We start from the raw sequence: 17,145 nt of genomic DNA, 5'->3' as shown, positions 1-17,145 counted from the left end.
GAACCCTTTATTTCATCTATGAAGTAGCATGCTTTTGCCAATGACCCGTGGCATAATGGATAAAGTACTAAGTAATATTCAGTTCTAAGTGGCACTTTGGTGTTAGATTCATTGGTGACATGTCGGTCAATGGATACACCAAAGCCCGAACTTTCTTGTAGGGCGTCCGGAGAGAAGATGAGAATAAAATCTGATTTTAATTTTCAACGATGTGATAGTATGTGAGAGTTCCCAAGAAAATGTCATTGTTTACAAAATTTGAGGGTCTAAACGAGACTACAGCTGCAAGGGAGTTAACTCTTGTAATAATGTGACCCAAATAATTAATGACAGACTGAAAACCTGGTTGTGCCAGGTTCGAATCCAGTTTGTTCCTCAGAAACACGTTCATCAAGTCTACACCTGACCTGGTGTCTGACATCCTGGGGAGGAAGTAAATAATATTTCTGTATAAAAAGTCTATCGATCAGTCGGTAACGTTTCAATTCGAAATAGCATTTTTATAGCTCTGTCATTGATTTAGGTTTCAATTCAATCGTCATTAATCTGTTGTGTTTAAATTCCAAATTACATTTTTATTAGCCTATCACGCTTAAATTTGATATAACATCTTTGTTGGTGTCATGCTTAAGTTTCAAATAGAATTTTCTTTGGTCTGTAATGTTTAATTTTACAAATGCTATTTCTATTACTCTGTCTCATTGAAGTTTGAAATAGCATCATTAGACTCATCCACTTGTCTCTCTAAGAGGTCTAGTTCATCAATCAGTTGGTTTGTTATGACCGAGTTTGAAATAGCATTTTTAAAAATATTTGCTCATCGTTTTTTTTTTTACTATTGTATTTTCAACCCAAACAATACACAGGACAGTGCCACTTTGATGTAAGGGGCTATAATCTGGGACAAAATTTGCAGGGTTACTATTTAGGGAGTTGAGCAGTAAGATGTCTGTTTCATTACACTTGAACTTCGGAGATGTCGATACAGTCAGGTAAGCAGGAACCTGGAAGGGACTTCCAAAGCCTAGCAGTCTTAGGGCAGAAATTATTAGAGTAGAAGGCTTTCTTACATCTGGGGATTTCTACTGTGTAGGGGTGCAATTTTGCTGCTTGTCAGGTTTACCGAGGATATTTACATTGAGGGAGTACAAGGGCTTGTTGTTTGTCGGAGCACCTACCATTAAAATACTTGCAATATTTCGTTGATAGGACAGTGATTGAAGCCCAGCTGACAGTGCAGGACTTATTAGGTTGGTGACTCTTTTTTGAACTCTGTAAGAGTGAGTAGCAGATGCACCAGCCTAAATGTGGCAACAATACTCCATACATGGGGGAATGGTGGCCTTGTAAAGGTAGAGAGAGCCCACCTTCTTTGTAGCAGCCTTGACAATGCTCTCAATGTATCTATTCAAACTCATGTTCCCAGGAGTTTTGTTGTGAAGGAACATAACTGGCTATACACCGGTTACAAACTGTATATATATATTGGACTGTTTGGCAGACAGCGGCAGACAAGCAGTCGCAGTAAGACGGATAGTCTTACGTGTTGATTATCAGACTTTCTTCCCCATACTTGTTACTATGTACTTCTAGTTACCTTAGGCGAGCAGCCTTACGTTTCTGTATTATAAATAAACCCCATTACACATACCACTCGGTGTAACTCACGTTTGTCTTTATTTCCTAAGTATTTAGGAATATAACAATGGCGACGAAAGGATGTTCTTTCTCTTAACAGAGATAAATTACCGTACCAAGGACTGTGTACAATGCAAGGATTTTTTGTTTTACGAAAAAAACAAACTACACAAGGATTTTTGACCACGTGCGTCAATGAATTTAAAAATTTTTCCTACCTAAAGTAGCGAAAAATACGGATTTTTCTTCGTAAAGAACTCACAAGAAATTATAGAAACATGTTCAAGGTAAAGTGGAATTTATATTTATTTTGACAAGTAAAAAAAAAAAAAAAAAAAAAAAAAAATGGTCGCAAGTTGAATTCGAAACTACACTAAAGGATTACGAGTTTCGAAAGAAAAAATATAAATACAACGACTATTGTACCATTTTATGCCACGTGGGAACGGCAGCCATATATTTTTTTTTTTTTTGGAAAATTAATTGTTTGTTATTGCCTTTATATAAATAATTGGAACTATTTGTCGTGGGAAGTAAGAAATATTTTGTGTATGAACTTACGTTGTTGAAAAAAAAAAAAAAAAAAAAAAAAAAAGAATTATTTTACAAAGCCTGTTGAATTACTATGGATGAACTTTGTTGAAACGTGTTGTGTCTGCATATTGCTACTAATTTACGATATACGTAAATTTACGATTTTTCTTTGGAATTATTGTGTAGAATTCGAAAAGACATTTTTGTACTAGAAGCTAACATGGAACAATTAGCAGAGTTAACTAAGGCTCTAGCCCTTAGCATCCAGGAACAGACAAAAATGACTCAACAATTTTTAGCGCAACAACAACAACAACAACAAATTCAACAACAACAGCTACAGCAACAGCTGCAACAACAACAAGAAAGAACACAAAAAACTTTAGAGGCACAACAAGAACAAACAAACATACTACAACGACAAATGTCGACACAGCAAAAGAATTTAGAAAAGCTAATTCCAACGTCGACCGGGAAGAAGACTAATTTTTCTGCCGAGGGTATTTCAAATTCACTAACGGAATTTCGTTACTCCCCGGATACTGGTGTTACTTTCCCTGCATACTACAGAAGATACGAAACAATTTTTACGAAAAGATGTTTAGACTGGACCGATGAGGAAAAAGTTACCCTGCTACTACAAAAACTGGGTACTGATGAAAACACCAAGTATGCAAATCTAATTCTACCAAAAAAACCGGAGGAGGTTTCGTTCGAGGAAACAATTAGTACCTTGTCGAAAATATTTGATAAAAGGGATAGCCTATTTCACTCTAGATACAAATGTTTGAACATTCAGAAGGCAGAAGCTGAAGACTATCTAGAATATGCTTGCACTGTGAACTGTTTATGCGAATCATTTAAATTGAATGAAATTTCCGCAGACCAATTTAAATGTTTAATCTTTGTACAAGGTCTCACAGCACCAAGGGACAAAGATATACGTTCACGGATCCTAACAATTATGGAGGCGGATCCTAACATAACATTGCAAAAAGTCACTGAAGAGTGTCAACGTCTGATTAACATAAAGAAAGACAACACTCGCATTGAAGAGAAAAATATTTTTAAGGTGCAGCAAGTAAAAAGGCAAGGGACCACAAGAAAGTCCAGGTTCCAAGAACACAGGATCCTTAAAGGATACAAAGACCCAAAGCTAAAGTGTAAATGTTGTGGTAGTTTAAGACACAACAATAAGACCTGCTGGTTTAGGAACAAAATATGTTATGAATGTGGTCTCAGAGGTCACAAGGGAACATACTGTGCCCAGAAGAAAAGACAAGGGACCAATAATGTAAATACGCTTCGCATGAATAAAGAAAAAAGCTGCGAAAGACGGAAATATGTTGATGTTCGGATAAATGGACATCTGGTTACATTGCTTCTGGATAGCGGTGCAGATATTAGTATTATAAATGAAGATATATGGAAAAGGATAGGTCGACCTGAATTAACGAAAACCAGAAAGACGGCGAGAAGTGTGTGCGGCAAAAGATTAGAGTTCAAGGGAGAATTAAAATGCAAAGTGACATTCGCTAACCAGACTCATAAATCCAAAGTGTACGTCGTACCAGGAAAGAATACATGCCTGTTTGGGGTAGATTAGATTGTCCTGTTTAATTTATGGGAGAAACCCATAAATTCGTTTTGTAACGTTTTAACTGCAGAAAAAGCAAACCAAAGGGAAGACTTCCTGAAGGATTTGAAAACTGAATTTCCCAATGTTTTTGCCAAAGGACTAGGACTCTGTATTAAGACAGAGGCAAAATTTGAATTAAAGAAAAATGCCACTCCAGTATTCAAACCTAAAAGGAATGTGCCTTTTTCAGCGATGGACGCAATCGAAAAAGAGTTGGATAGACTTCAACAACTGGAAGTCATTGAAAAAGTTAACCACACAGATTGGGCAAGTCCAACCGTGTATGCAAAGAAAAAAAATAACAGAATAAGGGTCTGTGGAGATTTTTCAATGGGTTTAAATGACTGTCTATTGGACCATAATTATCCCCTTCCGTCCGCAGAAGATCTGTTCTCTAAGCTTAACGGAGGAAAAATTTTTTCTAAGATAGACCTCTCAGATGCTTACTTGCAAATTAAGATCAGCGATGAATGCTCCAAATACTTAGGCATAAATACTCATAAGGGCATTTTTAAGCTAAAGAGGCTTCCTTTTGGATTAAAGGTTGCTCCTGCTATTTTCCAGCAAATTATGGACACGATGCTGGCAGGGTTGGAATTTTCAATGGCCTACCTTGACGATATCCTAATTAAAAGTGAAAATTTGCAAGATCATAAGAAGCATGTAAAAGAAGTATTCAAAAGAATACAGGAATTTGGTTTTAAATTGAGCCCAGAAAAATGCGATTTTTTTATGAAAAAAATTAAATATCTAGGTCAAATAATCGACAAAGAGGGTCGAAGACCGGATCCACAAAGGACTGAAGCAATTGAAAAGATGCCTGCTCCAGATTCAGTGACAAAATTAAAATCGTTTTTGGGATTAGTTCAATACTATGCAATTTACATCCCTAACATACATAATTTAAGAGCTCCTCTTAACGAGTTACTGAAAAAGGGTGTTAAATAGAACTGGAATAAGGAATGTGAATCTGCTTTCCAAAATATCAAAAGATGTCTACTGTCAGACTTAGCATTGGCACATTTCAATCCAGAAAAGGAACTAATACTAGCAACGGACGCCAGTGATTACGGTGTTGGCGCTGTATTACTTCACAAGTATGAGGATGGTAGGACAAAAGCTATCGCCCATGCTTCAAGAACGTTGGTTGCAGCGGAGAAAAATTACAGCCAAATTGAAAAAGAGGCGCTGTCGATAATATTTGGAATTACAAAGTACAATCGATTTCTCCATGGACGATCTTTTATTTTGCAAACCGACCATAAACCCCTACTTACCATATTTGGATCAAAGAAAGGCATTCCCACACATACTGCGAATCGATTACAGCGATGGGCTGTAACCCTCTTAAACTATCAGTTTAAGATGGAACATGTATCCTCAAAAAAAAGTTAGGACACGCAGATGCATTATCACGGTTGATCCCTAAAAGAAGCGAAAGTTTCGAAGAAACGGTAATTGCTGCGCTTAAAGACGAAAGTGAATGTACAAGTTCAATGTGTAATATGATACGTGAACTTCCGGTAACTTTCGAAAAAATAAAAAAAGAGGCAGTAAATGACATTTTCATTAAGAAAATGAAAAATCAATTGGGATGGATAAAAAAAAATAAAAAGGTAGATCAAACAACGCCTTTTTCCATCTGTGAAGATGTGCTCATGTATGGTGAGAGGATCGTAATTCCACTAACGTTACAGAGGAAAATTCTGAAGGAATTTCATACAGGTCATCCGGGCATTTCGAGAATGAAATCCCTTATGAGAGGATATGTGTACTGGCCTGGTATGGACAAGGAAGTTGAAAAATGTGTCAAGACATGCAGAGGATGTCAATTAGCAGCTCGAGATCCTCCAGTAAAAACGACGCCATGGCCAAAGACGGACCTACCCTGGTCACGTCTGCATATTGATTATGCGGGACCTATAAATGGTTATTTTTACTTGATTATTGTAGATTCTTTTTCAAAATGGCCAGAAATATTTAAGTTTAGACATCCAACAGCAAAAAACACTGTGAGTGCGCTTAATGAAATTTTTAGCCGTTTTGGAGTGCCAAAAACCTTAGTGAGCGATAATGGAACAGCATTTACTGCTCATGAATTCAAAGAATTCTGTGACTCACTAAATATTCTACATATGACAACACCTGTGTACCATCCACGATCGAATGGGTTGGCCGAAAAATTTGTAGATACGTTTAAAAGGGCACTTAAGAAAAATCTTACTACGGACACAGACGAACAATGTATTCAAACATTTTTAGCAATTTACAGGGTGACACCAAATCCTAATAATAATGTCAATTCTTCCCCGGCTGAGCTAATGTTTGCAAGAAAGATAAGATCTGTCTTCGATAGGCTGCTACCAGAGAAAAAGAAAGTTTTCAAAAAAGAAAACCTTAATACCAAGTGCTTCTCCCCAGGTGAAAATGTATATTTCAAAAATTTTCAAAATGGACGAAATCAGTGGGTTGAAGGTATTATCAAAAAAAGGATTGGGAGCATGGTCTATACCATCCAAGGATTAAGTTTTGTCTGCAAAAGACACAGAAATCAAATACGTCCCAGACTGTCTCCAAATGTGGAAGAGACACCAATGGAAACATTGTGCGATATTTTTGATATACCAAAACCAGCGTGTGTACCGCAAACAATGAATATTTCGCCTGAACCGACCATACGGGCTGGACAGAAACCTTTACCCCGGGTAACGCTGACCAGAAGGAAAAGCGCAAGAAAGAGAAAAGTTACCAGGAGATTAAGCCCTGACCCTAAAAGGAAGAGGTATTTAAGCTAAAATCAGGAAGATTTCAGCTTCAGGGGGAGGTGTTGTGAAGGAACATAACTGGCTATACACCGGTTACAAACTGTATATATATATTGGACTGTTTGGCAGACAGCGGCAGACAGCGGCAGACAAGCAGTCGCAGTAAGACGGATAGTCTTACGTGTTGATTATCAGACTTTCTTCCCCATACTTGTTACTATGTACTTCTAGTTACCTTAGGCGAGCAGCCTTACGTTTCTGTATTATAAATAAACCCCATTACACATACCACTCGGTGTAACTCACGTTTGTCTTTATTTCCTAAGTATTTAGGAATATAACAAGTTTGAACAAAGTACTTTCAGCTTTCCATTTTTACCTAGAACCTTATTTTATGCTTTAGTAATATATTTATGTATAACAAAGATTGAAACATTTGTATAGTTTTTCAGCATTTACCTTCTTTGAAAAACGATGTATGCATACGAACAGAAATCGACAATGCCCCTAAAGAAAGGAAACAAAACACTTTACTGAGTGACCCCAAATAACACCCTGATCTCTAAGTGAACACCCCTCAAATGCTCTTTTTTAGTAGGTTGGCATCACAAACGTCATTCGAGCGTAGACGGCTAGCACAACCACCATGAATAGTCTTGAAGGTCCAAGACTTAAGATAAGTATATATCTTATATGAAAGAATTAAGTAAATCCAACATTATTTTTTTCTTAATTCTCATATCTATTTTTATATATATATATATATATATATATATATATATATGATTTCTATTTCTATATTATTTATTTCCATATATATATATATATATATATATATATATATATATATATATATATATATATATTCTTCTGCTACTCAACGTTGTTTTCCAGCTACTATGCTTAGAGTAGTTTACACAACTCGAACCTTTTTCTCTTCTTTTCGTAAAGATGTTTTGCCAACCATTCAAAAGAACTCTGTTGTTTATAAATTCGTTTGTTAGTGTGGAGCTGACTACGTTGGAAAAACATCCCAAAGATTAGAAATGAGAATATCCCAACATATCCCTCGGGATATTCGACTACACCAGGTTTCGAGAATATCCGGGCACTCCCAAGCTCATGAGTCTGCCATTGGTAATCACCTGTTGAGTATAAATAGGTGTGCCGATCAATATTCCGATGGGTGGTTTTCTGTTCTATACAGTGCTAGGTCGAACTATCATCTCAATATTATTGAGGCGTTGGTTATTAACAACTCTCGACCTAGCCTGTGTAGACAAAAGATTCTGAAACACCAGTTGGAGATATTCATTGATTTAAAACCACCTGAACAGTGAGATTTTTTTTTTTTTTTTTCTTTTTTTTTCCCCACTGTTCTTCCAACTGTTACCAAAATTCCCTTCTTCCCTCATTCGTTTTCTTAGTTTTTAATTTATCATTCTGACGTTTCCTCTTAGAGGGTCAGACGATAAGGCCTTAAGGTAATTTTAATAATTTCACCTGCCCATTTCTTGTTTTTTTTTTGGTATTTAAATTAAATGATGTTTCCTCTGAAATTTCTCCTTCCATTTTGCTGTACCAAAAATTTACTTATATATATATATATAAATATATATATATATATATATATATATTTTATATTTATTTATATATTATCTATATACTAATTTACGACGGCTGGTGTCACAAAAAAATCATCATCATCACAAACTTTAATTGAGAAGCGAATACCTCCCGCATTAACATCGTTTAGCGATTATTTTACAAAGAATATCATCCCATGCATTATACCTTCATTTTTATAAGAGCGGATAAGGGATAGGCAAGTACAAGGTGTGGGGTACCTTCCGGTGATGACGTCATTCTTCCCTCAAATTATGGTAATAGGTGTGTTAGTACTTTAGATTATCCTTATATGGATTGATGATTATTTTAATGAGAATATCCTCCCAGGCTTTATACCTTCCTTTTTATTAAAGTTAATGGGGATAGGCAGAGAGTGGCGAAGGGGGGGGTTAACTTCCGGTGATGACATCATTCCTCTCTCAAATTATGGTTGTAGGTGTGTTAGTAATTTAGGTTATCCTCACATGGATTGATGATTGTTTTAATGAGAATATCCTCCCAGGATTCATAATTTCCTCTGTGGATGGGGATAGCATTTTAAAAAATATTTGGAGGCGGGCGGAGGGGGGTAAACTTCCAGTGATGACGTCATTTCTTTCTCAAAATGATATTGTAGGTGTGTTAGTACTTTAGATTACCCTCACATGGATTGATGACTGTTTTAATAAGAATATCTTCCCAGGCTTTATACCTTCCTTTTCATTAGAGTGGATGGGGGATAATTGAATTGAGCAGGTCGGATCACGGCTACCGAGGGAGCAAGCCGGTGAACATGACAGCATGACATCATTACCAGATCAACATGTAGGTAAATGTGCCTAAAGTTTCTGATGTTCAACCACGTGGCCATAAAAAATATTTTTCGTTGCCTTAGATTGTGGCTGTGGTAATTTTATTGGGTTTTTTTCTTCTTTTCCTAAAGAGAAAAACAATTCTACATTTTGATAATTATATAATTGCAATTATAATTGCACATTGAGATAATTATAATCTAACAAAATATAACAGTAAGTGAACTTGTTTTTTGAACTTTTATTTCTATCTGAAGAAGTTGAACATTTCATTTTATTTATTTTTTTAAACTGCAAAACAAACAATTTTTATATGAGAATTTTTTTTTAGTCCGTTCTTTTAATAATAAATAAAACTTTTCATTGAGTATTTCCAAATATTTTAAAGTTAGAAGCATTTTTCACAACAGTTTTTTTTTTGTTTTCTTTTTGTTGTTGTTTTGTTTTTTTGTTTAACTAAAACGATCGATAAATTCAATATTTTAGCACCGGACGTAATTTGTGTCTTTGAAATATATTTAAATCTTAAAAGTGTTTGTTTGTTTTATAACATTTTATCTGTAAATAATTTACATGACTGGAATAGGAAATTCTTTATTCTCTCCCGAGATATACAAACACAAATTTATATTAAAATCAGTTTTAATTAAAGTTTTGATATGAACTAAAAATAAAGAGTACATTAAATTTTAGTTAACATTTCTTTGTGTTTATCTTATAAATATATATTGTTTGGTATTTGTGCCATGTACCTACCGCGCTGAAATAATAACTATTTAAAAAGCTATTCTTAACAGGACAGAGGGGGCTTTCTAACTATTCTGCACTTTCAACTTACAATTTAATAATAAAAAAGATACCATAAAATTTAATGAACTTGAAAATCCCATCTAAAATATAGCATGGTGTGTACGCTACACAAGCACCATTATTATTATTATTATTATTATTATTACTACTACAACAACAATAAAAAAAAAGGTACTTCACAGGGAATGTGAACCCTGTGCAAATGGGTTTTAATTTAATGGTTGCTCCTGAAAAAGCGCATATGTAAAAGGTTTTCATTGGTTTATTTAATCACGAAAAAATTTTTGAAGATACTATTTGAGGCAAAAAAAAAAAAAAAAAAAAAAGGCCAAAAGCATTATTTGAATATGTATGAAAAAATAAATGTAACAAAAAATAAAAATATTAGTGTGGAAAATACAATAATAAAAATAAATTAAATGAAAATAAAATAAAAACAAAATAAAAGTATGAATCAAATTTCATTAAAGAAAAAAAAAATTCAAAAAGTAAAATACACGTTTGATTACAAAAAAGTGTATGAGATATATACGAAGAAAGTGAAAGAAAACCTCAGGGAGTAGCCATTAAATTAAAACCTTTTTATGCAGGGTCCACATTTCCTGTGAAGTGCCAAAAAACAAACCCTGTAGATGACATTGACTGGCGCCACACCAACTAGTTGTGAAGTGTCAGGGAGCATGGAAAGTCTGAGGTGGAGGAGTACTAACCAGATCTCCACTGGAAGTGTGTAGTTCAAATCTGGTACCTTGGGGAGGCATTTAGTCACCCAAACCCCAGGAAACACCAATGGCCGATGCCAACGAGAAATCAATGGCAAACAGCTGTTGCAATAATGTGCAATCATCTGCATGAGTGGTCAAGAGATGGAGTAGATTGAGAATCTGGGGAGACTTGTTGTCACTCGGTCTCCAGCAAATACCACAGGTTACTGCCAGTGAGCGATCACTGATGATAGCCTGTGAGACAACTAGCGAAATAATAACAAAGTCCCCTCCCAAATTTACCAACACCCCGATTTAATATCGTACATGTTTAGTATATTTTCTTAGTTTTTAAAATGTTCACATTATGGTATGATTGTCTTTTAGTAGTTATGTGAACTTCATTTTCGTATTCATGTATTCTGCACTGATATGAAAATGAAGATTATAGTGGAGAATAGGATTCCTAACCATGTGACTGATGAAAATACGCTACACATTTTGATGAAAAACATGGGAAAAAATGAACATAGAAGAACAGAAAACCAAAACTTTAAATGTAATTTCTGTATTAAAAGTAATAGTTATTTAAATATTTCAACATATAATCTTGCGGAGAAAATCCAGCTTCCCAATAAGAGGCACTCCGGATAGGAACAAAAATAAAAATTGTCTCCGCCATGAAGGATTTCTCCTTCACTGGCCGAGGACAGAAAAAGTGAATTGTAGCATCAAAACAGATACTACACTGTGATCTTGTCCCGAAAGCCAAGAACTGTTTGTGCTCTATGTTTCTTTAATTGTTTGTTCCCTAAATTCATAATTCAGTTTTATCAGTATTAGATTATATATTGCTTTAAAATTGCATAATTCTACATAGATAATATTTATATTTTATATTGAATGAAGTTCAGTTTCATTATTAATCGAATTGGGTTCTTTTCTTTTTTAACATGTTTAAATGCTCTTTTTAAAAATGCTGTCATATAGTATCAAGAGTAAGAGTTCAACAAATTTTACCTACATTGCCTGCAGGCATTTTTCAGTTAACAGACCTTCTATATCTCGGTGGCCAGATCAACTTCCTTTAGTTGACCTGTTATGGCCAAGATTGAAATAGCATTTTCTTAGCAAACTATACAGACCACTTTTTTAAAATTTAATGAATGGTGTTAAAGAAATTCCAATTATACTTACTTTTGAAGTATTGTAATCATAGTATAAGGATCTATCTTTCGTACAAGTGATGGATCCAAGAACACTGCTTATGTTCACAATGGCTGCATGGCTACAAGAAAATTCGAGAACACTCGACTTTGATGCCGCAGTCTTTAACAAGGGAAAGAATGCCTGCACAAATGACAAAACAAAAACAGAAAATTCTTTAATGAAAAACTGCTAAAACTTTCAAACATTCTATTCAAGAAAACTTTCATTAAGAAAATTGCAAAACCTTTCATGCGTAAGGATTTGACAGAGTGGATGTTTTACATGTGTGTGGTCTGGTCTTCATCCTTTGAGCGTCACGTTTTTCATTGTTGCATCGTCTAACAACTATGATCGGCTGTTGAATTTTAGACAAATAAAACTCATGTATGTAAAACACAAGGAGACTTGTTGGCAGTTTTAAAGGTTTTATTGGCGAGAGAAATCCATTTACAAGGGGAGAGACCAAAAATGTATTCCTCCAAAAGGATAGACTAAAATTAGTTTCCTTTTACTTAATTATCTTAGCCTAAAAACTCGTTGACTAACAGACAATTTCTTTTACATTTCTATATTGTGATCTGGCTACTTCCTTGCTGCAAAACTGCTTAAAAACTTTGGATTGAACACATGATGCAAGTTCCATCAATAATGCTACTTCTAGCGTGTTTTGTCTAGAGAAATGATCTCTGAACCCTATCTCCTCACTCATTGGGTGCACTGGGCATCTCTATTTGTCGCCAGGTTATCCTAACATGCACTTAATGAATACTCTCAGAATTCATACTAGTTGATATAATTTCTATTTACTGGCATAAGGTCCCAATATATAAAATAATCAGTGTGTGACCTTGCAACGTGACCTTACACGACCTTGAACCTCTGATTGCGGCCCAGTTATGATCTGCACCCTGGTCGGTACAGTTATGATATGTCGACTGGGCAACCAGGTCTGCCAACCGTTAGTACGTCGCGTCACCCAGTGAGTTCTTCGTTAAGGCGTTGGGAATTCTTCTCGGATGCTCGGTCCTCAAGGCCTGTTCTCTGTGGATCGTCTAGTTATTCTTGGTGTTCGTTGACGGATACGGTGTCACAAATGGCAAATAAAGAAATATACACATATAGGGATCAACGCACATCAGCAACAAAACTCCGGAGGTTGGTTAATATAATATATATTTCGGAAATTCATAAAAGAAGTATTTACAGCATATACATATAGTTGACAATTAATTCAAGCAAGCAGTTAGTTCTACAACTGAGCTTCTGTTGTTGAAATACCTGGTCGGTATCGTGGACTTTGCGTAATTCTCGTTAAGTGATCGACACGTTATAAGCATTGAGTTATCAGGCAACAAGCGAGGGGGGGGGGGAGAGGAGAGGTGATTCTGCCGAGACGGAACAACTCGACTTAGCTCTCTTTGACTCTGATTCCCAATCTCAGACCCGGATTCTCACTTAATCTCTGATTTTTCATTTCTTTTATAATACAATTATGGAATGATGACGACACCCATGTTCGTCATCGACCAATCAAGTTGCTTGATTATAATTCGACGGGGCCTTTTCTCATTGGTTGATTATACTTCGACAGGGCCCTTTTTCATTGGTCCATTTCCAAAATTGGATTGACTCCTCCTTTAATTAACGCCCAACTTACACGTATTATTTAACTCCTCCCTGGCTTACTAATGGAATTTTTCCATATCCAGGAAAATTATTTTTCCTTTGACTTAAAGTAATCATGCGATTTTATTTGTTTTAAAATTATCTATTGATCTCATTTTTCGCTTTGATAATTCAAAGGAATTTTAGTTTATCTTTGAATTAAGTTCTGGTTGTCGGCCATTCCATTATATCAGACATTTTGATTACGTCAAAAGACCAAGAATGCATTTGTCGCTTTGAACTTATCGGACAACACATTTTCCCATCCGAGCAAAAATATTTCATAACTTCAATTTTCGTTTGACCTGATTCACCAAATGACAATTCTCGATACGTCATATAAATATGTATTATTGTTTTGAAATTTCGGACAATTCATTTTTTCCTATTCTTTGTTCTAAAACACAATGCCGATTCACTGCGTGTTTCTCTCAGATCAAAAACAACCTGACTTTTTCAACTGTCAAACTCACAGATCAAACTTGGCTCATAGTTTTGCCAATTGCGGGTGTGCAATCCCCAATTCTCTGGTTCTTGTACAATTATGATTTCGGCTATTTCAGATCAAACGCATGTGTATTGTGGCTAAAATATTTTATGCATTCTTTTTCGCTTTTGAAGTTTAGAATGTGATTTAACTTTTCGCTACAAAGGCACTCTTGCCACCGCCATCTCAACAACAGACTTAGCCCAGAATTTATTGACAAAAAAAAAATTAATAATTTTTATTCCTTCAAAACCCGGTCTGATGTGGCTTCTCTTCAGTGTTACAAGTGTAGACTTCTAGAAAGAAAAGAAGGTTTATTATGAGATACGGTAACGTATTCCTGACAAAAATGAGGATAATTTAGGTCAAGCATTCAAAAAGTGGGAGTCCTAGGTTTGCGTGTGCGAGTGCCTGGAAATGTACCGTCATGTCATGTTAAGTCAATGTTATTTTAGAAACAGGCATACATGAACAATATATCTAAATATGAGTGTCTATAACATGAGTTATCATCATATGAAATGCTGTAGAAATAAGATGCATGAAAAAGACAATAAAACAAATAAAACAGAGGAAGAAATCATCAAAAATGAGAGATTCACAGGTTTTCTTTGGATCAATGAACGTCTTAAGAAAATCCCAACAATATAAGTAAATCTTTATTTTTTAATGATTGCTTCTGGTGTTAAATCTGGCTTTCCTTTTGTCATATATATAAAAGTTAATATATGTATAAATAAAAAAGTTAATATATATATATATATACAAAGTTAATATATACATTAATATATATATATTAGTTATAAGTTATATATAAGTTTATATATATATAAGTTAATATATATATATATATCCAAGTTATATATATATAAGTTAATGTATATCTATCTATCTATGAATAAGTTAATATGTATATATCTCTATGAATAAGTTGATATATAAAATAATATAATAATATATATCAGTTAATATATATAAGATATATATATATATCAGTTAATATATATATATACACCAGTTAATATACATATATATCAGTAAATATACATATATATATCAGTAAATATATATATATATATCAGTTAATATATATATATATCAGTTAATATATATATATATATATCAGTTAATATACATATATATCAGTTAATATATATATATATATCAGTTAATATACATATATCAGTTAATATACATATATCAGTTAATATACATATATCAGCTAATATACATATATCAGTTAATATACATATATCAGTTAATATACATATATCAGTTAATATACATATATATATATATATCAGTTAATATACATATATCAGTTAATATACATATATCAGTTAATATACATATATATATATATATATCAGTTAATATACATATATCAGTTAATATACATATATCAGTTAATATACATATATCAGTTAATATACATATATCAGCTAATATACATATATATATATATATATCAGTTAATATACATATATATATATATATCAGTTAATATACATATATATATATATATCAGTTAATATACATATATATATATATATATCAGTTAATATACATATATATATATATCAGTTAATATACATATATATATCAGTTAATATATATATATCAGTTAATATATATATATATATCAGTTAATATACATATATATATATATATATATATCAGTTAATATACATATATATATATATATATATATCAGTTAATATACATATATATATATATATATATATCAGTTAATATACATATATATATATATATATCAGTTAATATACATATATATATATGTATATCAGTTAATATACATATATATATAGATATCAGTAAATATACATATATATATATATCAGTTAATATACATATATATATATATCAGTTAATATACATATATATATAGATATCAGTAAATATACATATATATATATATCAGTTAATATACATATATATATATATCAGTAAACATACATATATATACATATATATATCAGTTAATATATACATATATATATATATCAGTTAATATACATATATATATATCAGTTAATATATACATATATATATATATATCAGTTAATATACATATAGATATATATCAGTTAATATACATATATATATATATCAGTTAATATACATATATATATATATATCAGTTAATATACATATATATATATATAAGTTAATATACATATATATATATCAGTTAATATACATATATATATATATCAGTTAATATACATATATATATATATCAGTTAATATACATATATATATATATCAGTTAATATACATATATATATATATATCAGTTAATATACATATATATATATATCAGTTAATATACATATATATATATATCAGTTAATATACATATATATATATATCAGTTAATATACATATATATATATATCAGTTAATATACATATATATATATATCAGTTAATATACATATATATATATATCAGTTAATATACATATATATATATATATCAGTTAATATACATATATATATATATCAGTTAATATACATATATATATATATCAGTTAATATACATATATATATATATCAGTTAATATACATATATATATATCAGTTAATATACATATATATATATCAGTTAATATACATATATATATATCAGTAAATATACATATATATATATATCAGTAAATATACATATATATATATATCAGTAAATATACATATATATATATATCAGTAAATATACATATATATATATATATATCAGTATAATACATATATATATATATCAGTTAATATACATATATATATATATCAGTTAATATACATATATATATATATCAGTTAATATACATATATATATATATCAGTAATATACATATATATATATATATCAGTTAATATACTATAATATATATATCAGTTAATATACATATATATATATATATCAGTTAATATACATATATATATATATATCAGTTAATATACATATATATATATTATCAGTTAATATACATATATATATATATCAGTTAATATACATATATATATATATCAGTTAATATAATATATATATATATATCAGTTAATATACATATATATATATATCAGTTAATATATACATATATATATATATCAGTTAATATACATATATATATATATCAGTTAATATACATATATATATATCAGTTAATATACATATATATATATATATCAGTTAATATACATATATATATATATATCAGTTAATATACATATATATATATATATCAGTAAATATA

General features: G+C 31.7%; 1 protein-coding gene across 1 annotated transcript in view; it reads right to left on the bottom strand.

The window, feature by feature from the left end:
* LOC145278306 (C-signal-like) overlaps positions 1-17,145 on the bottom strand; it is a 50,267-nt gene that overhangs the window by 5,208 nt on the left and 27,914 nt on the right. Inside the window, exon 4 of the mRNA XM_080130601.1 lies at positions 11,708-11,860. Within this exon, the coding sequence (XP_079986727.1) occupies positions 11,708-11,860 (153 nt within the window). The remainder of the gene's footprint in view (positions 1-11,707; positions 11,861-17,145) is intronic.

Source organism: Euprymna scolopes, chromosome 1 (genome assembly GCF_053919585.1).
Source record: "Euprymna scolopes isolate OS-2025 chromosome 1, ASM5391958v1, whole genome shotgun sequence".
Lineage (NCBI taxonomy): Eukaryota > Metazoa > Mollusca > Cephalopoda > Sepiida > Sepiolidae > Euprymna > Euprymna scolopes.
Note: the sequence above shows the minus strand (reverse complement) of the source record. Positions and strands in the feature narration are given on the sequence as shown.